Source organism: Lactuca sativa, chromosome 9, assembly GCF_002870075.4.
Source record: "Lactuca sativa cultivar Salinas chromosome 9, Lsat_Salinas_v11, whole genome shotgun sequence".
NCBI classification, from domain to species: Eukaryota; Viridiplantae; Streptophyta; class Magnoliopsida; order Asterales; family Asteraceae; genus Lactuca; species Lactuca sativa.
Window position 1 is genome coordinate 19521653 of NC_056631.2, and position 4460 is coordinate 19526112.

Consider the following 4460-nt stretch of genomic DNA (forward strand, 5'->3'; position numbering starts at 1 on the left):
TGTTTATTTGAAGTTTTATAGCATAGATGATAGAACAACACAAATATGCAATAATCTTTCCATTTCATGTTTGGACAAGAACTGAAATTTGTGTTAAAAAAAAAAGCTGAAACTAATTTTTTAAACGGATAAACATGTTTTTCAACAATAGTAAGGTTCCAATTTTTGTTTAATCAATCATAAATTTAAATTCTCATAATGCATTAATAATGTCATGTCTATTTTTAACTAATTAACATAAACTGTCCATTGAGAACATTATTTGTCTATTTGATATTCACAGAAATTGAGATAGAAATAGTTTTTGCTTAATATTTTTATCAACGAATTGCAGGATAACTAAACTAATAATGGTATTTATAAAATTATAAAAAAATATATATATAATATCTGGGCAGTGAATTTCAAGGGAAATAAACTCAAAGAGTGTATAAAAAGGGGGGATATATTTATATTTCATAATTACAACTTTGGAGATGAAAGTACATGAAGTTGGGCATAGTCACTCTTTTTCTCTCTTCTTCAAGTGATTTTCTGGGGCAAAAGAGACATTTACCTCGTTTATAAAAAAAACATAAGGCGAAAATTTAAAAAAAATGTCAAATCTGTCCACAAGAAAATAAAAAAGCGGAAGAAAAGAGTAGTAAATCAACCCAACAACTTTTTTTTCAAAAAAAAAAAAAAATTACTCCTCAAAGATGCTCTCAAGATGAGGCCGCCATTCGCCGCCCTGAACAGTCCGGCGAGCTCTCCGGTGCCCTAGCTTCTTTTTCTCCGACACCACAACAACATCTGAAGAATTCAAAGGAGCAGTGTTCTCTCCGGTGGACACATCGGCCGGTTGCCCAACCGCTACCGTAGGTATCTTCTTGGGCTTTTTCGGATCTTTTTTCTGTGGGTTTCTCTTGTTTTCCGGCACGGAGGAGGAAGGTATCAAGAAATAAATGCTGCCTCTTTTAAGCTCGGAACTGTTCGAAAGGATCAAGATTCGCCGGACAACTCCCTGAGAACATGGTTTGCTTAAGACATGATTAGGGTAGTTCTTCAGAACCTCGCCGGCGGTTACCGGACGTGTGATTTCTTCAACGTAGCCATTTAAATGCACTATTCGGATCAAATCAAGAGCACCGCAAGGAAGAACACAGGCCAAACAACACCTTAAACTGTTTCCCATGGAGATCGATGTTCTTGTTAAATTAGATTTCAAGACTTCTGATTTGATTTCTGTGGATGAAGTCGTCGGATATGACTTATGAAGGAGGTGATGAGGAAGATGGATTTATAGAGGGGAACCGTACAGGTGATCATGGGTCCGAAGAGTAATATGATATGTGATGAAGGCTAAAATGACAAAAAGGCCCCTGGCATGCTAGTGCACATTTCTTGGATCTTACATTATTATTGCCCCTCAAAAAAATAGTCATTATATATTATTGATTATTCTTTTTGTATATTTAAGTTACGTGATTAGTTGTAGTTATGATTGGTTTCATTATCTTAAGAGGCTTAGATTATACATATTTATGCTAAATTTGGCAACATTTATTGAAAACCCTCCATTGTTCGGTGAATATTCAATGCATATGTATTTATTATAAAATTTAGGTTGTCTTTGGCGTTACTTATGAAAATTTAGTTATTTTAGTTTATAAATTAGTTTATTAATAATTATGTTAAATGCTTATTAAAATGTTGGTTTATAAATTATGATAAATTGATTTTATAATATCACCAAATACTAAATTACAATAAGTTTAAAATACAAGTTAATTTATATCTCTCAAACATAATCACTAGCGGATAGCAAACCCCCGTTAGAATATGTTATCATGGTAATTTTATTATGGATACTTGATAATATGTCGATTGTCAAAATATATTATCTTTAAATTTTAATGTGTTTTAAAACATAGACTTGTTTTGTTACTAGAAAATCGTTTGAAAATCATTGTATTTTTATTATAACTAGTATTTAAGTCGCTACGTACATTATAGCGGATAACTTCTTTGTAATTAATAAAAAAAGATAAATTACACCAATCGTTCCTCGTGCAAGTGCCAGAAAACGTGTTTAGTCCCTACTTTCAAAAATTAACTCGGATCATTCTTCGTTTATTTAAAACTTGCACACTTCGTCCCTGATATATGTTTTTGTTGCGAATGTACGTCCACACATTTGAAATGGCCATTATGCCCTTGAACATTTATTTTTAATTAATCTAATATTATTTATTATGATTTATTACTTAAAAAATAAAATAAAAACAAGTCTCTCTAATCTATAATATATATCTCTATCTCATCCTCTTCCTCCACAGTTGCACTCTCTTCTCCATTTTAACATGAAGGACAATGATGAATATTTCATTCCGGAATCTCGACCTTCTCTTCTGTGATGACCAACCTCCTGACGTTAGTGTAATACCGTTTCATCACCGTTGACGTTTGAATCCGTAACGGCAAACGACGTTCCTTTTGTTTGTTTCCAGTCATTGATGATCTAGTGACAAAATAACACATTTCCAACTTTTTCTAACAAAAGAAATATTGTTTTGACAAAACTTCAAAAATGGTCCCTGTGGTTTTCGAAAATACCAAGTTTAGTCCCTAAGTTCAAAAAACCTCACGGATAGTCCCTGTGGTTTCAAAAGTTTTAACATTTGGTCCTTCCGGCTAACTCCGTTAACATTTAGCTGTTAAGTCAGGGGCAATATTGTCATTTCACTAAATAGGGACCATTTATGAGGTTTTCAATTATTTTTTTTAAATAAATAAATAAATAATAATATGCAAGGGGTCACATCTCTCTTTCTCTCTCTCTCTAAAAAAATAAAGTCAAACCCCCACCAAATTTCTTCTTCCCCAATCTAAATCGATGAACACACATACACACTTCCAGATCATATGAACACCCGTCTTCTCCATTCACTCTGATTCGAAAGGCAAACCCGATTTTGTCATTTTTAGCTTTCACTTCTCTCCACAACCTGAATCTTGATGTACCCAAGACAAACCCATTGAACTCACCGGCGACTCTTGGGTTTTATTCAATTCGTACCTCTGCTCCGCCTTGGACTTCCATGGATCATAGAGGAACCTCTCCTTCATGAAGAATTTGTTTCGGGCAGAAAGAAATGAGATGTATTGGGGGAAGGTTGAAGTACACCACAAATCGCTATTTTACAAACTGTTCCTTCTTCCTTCCTCAAACTCTGTCTATTTAGAGAAAAAAAGAAGAAGAAAGCTTACATCCCCCATAAACAAACACTAGTCTCACGTATTCAGTACCTACCTAACAAATGGTCATCTTCTTCGTCTTCACGACTTTAGTTCAACCCATTCGAAACGAACTTTCAATGGAACGTCATTTACAATGTCGTAATTATACCTGAAGAAAGACGAATCATTACATTCACTTACTTTTTTAATCGATTTACATTCATCTCCCTTTTCTTCGGTCACCCATCTCATCTTCTTCGATTTCCAGCAAGGAACAAACCCAATTTTCAGGTTCTAACGGTGCTACAACCAAATCGTCGATGATGTCACACTTAAATCTCGATTTCCGGTGGTGCTACAAACAAAATGAAAGCTTCAAGCCCACCGACTCACGATTTAACCCACAGTCAATTCATCGTTGATTTTCACCTGTAATCAACATAACCCACACATTCATCCAAGTTGTCGTTTATGGTCGACGATGATGATTTCTTTTCCTTTCGATTTCACTCACACTTTTACCTTTGGTTGTAGTTTTAATTAATTGCAAGTTTTGATTTTCAGACTTAGTTGTAGGTGAAGGGTTTTGAGTAATAATATGGGGTGGGTAGTTATTTTATGGGTTTTGTGTTTATGAGAGAAAGTTGAGGGATATACAAGGTGGGATAAACACAAAGAATTGAAAGAAGCAAGATACAGATGGCCTCTATCGTACTTCCTGAGACAGAGAGAGGTGGGGGGGGGGGGGGAGGGAAAGGTGGGACCCCTTGCATATTAAATATTATTTATTTAAAAAAAAATAATTGAAAACCTCATAAATGGTCCCTGTGTAGTGAAATGACAATAATGCCCCTAACTTAACGGCTAAATGTTAACGGAGTTAGTCGGAAGGACCAAATGTTAAAAGTTTTGAAACCACAGAGACAATCCGTGGGGTTTTTTGAACTTAGGGACTAAAATTGATATTTTTGAAAACCATAGGGACCATTTTTGAAGTTTTTTCTATTGTTTTTCACCAAATAAATGAAAAGACAAAAGAAAAAGTTTATTATTTATGACCAAAGTAAAAAAATTGCTAAAGGTTAGATGACTTTAGAGAAATTTTTTTTTATCGTGGTAACATGTTGAACCGAAATTAAAGAGTTATACTGATACAAATGAATATATTTATAAACAAATCATTTATAAATAAATTTCAAAACTTGTAAAATTAACAATATCAAATATTATAATTAAAATAT

General features: G+C 33.7%; 1 protein-coding gene across 1 annotated transcript; it reads right to left on the minus strand.

The window, feature by feature from the left end:
* Positions 1 to 429: 429 nt before the first annotated feature.
* On the minus strand, positions 430 to 1287 carry LOC111876501 (uncharacterized). The gene has a single exon (XM_023873030.3). It carries the CDS (start codon positions 1172 to 1174, stop codon positions 686 to 688), a length of 489 nt encoding a protein of 162 aa, XP_023728798.1. The 5' UTR covers positions 1175 to 1287; the 3' UTR covers positions 430 to 685.
* Between the last annotated feature and the right edge of the window lie 3173 nt (positions 1288 to 4460).

What these genes read in the sequence shown, in the direction of transcription:
- LOC111876501 (XM_023873030.3), bottom strand. Translation starts at nt 1,174, where the DNA reads ATGGGAAACAGTTTAAGGTGTTGTTTGGCCTGTGTTCTTCCTTGCGGT.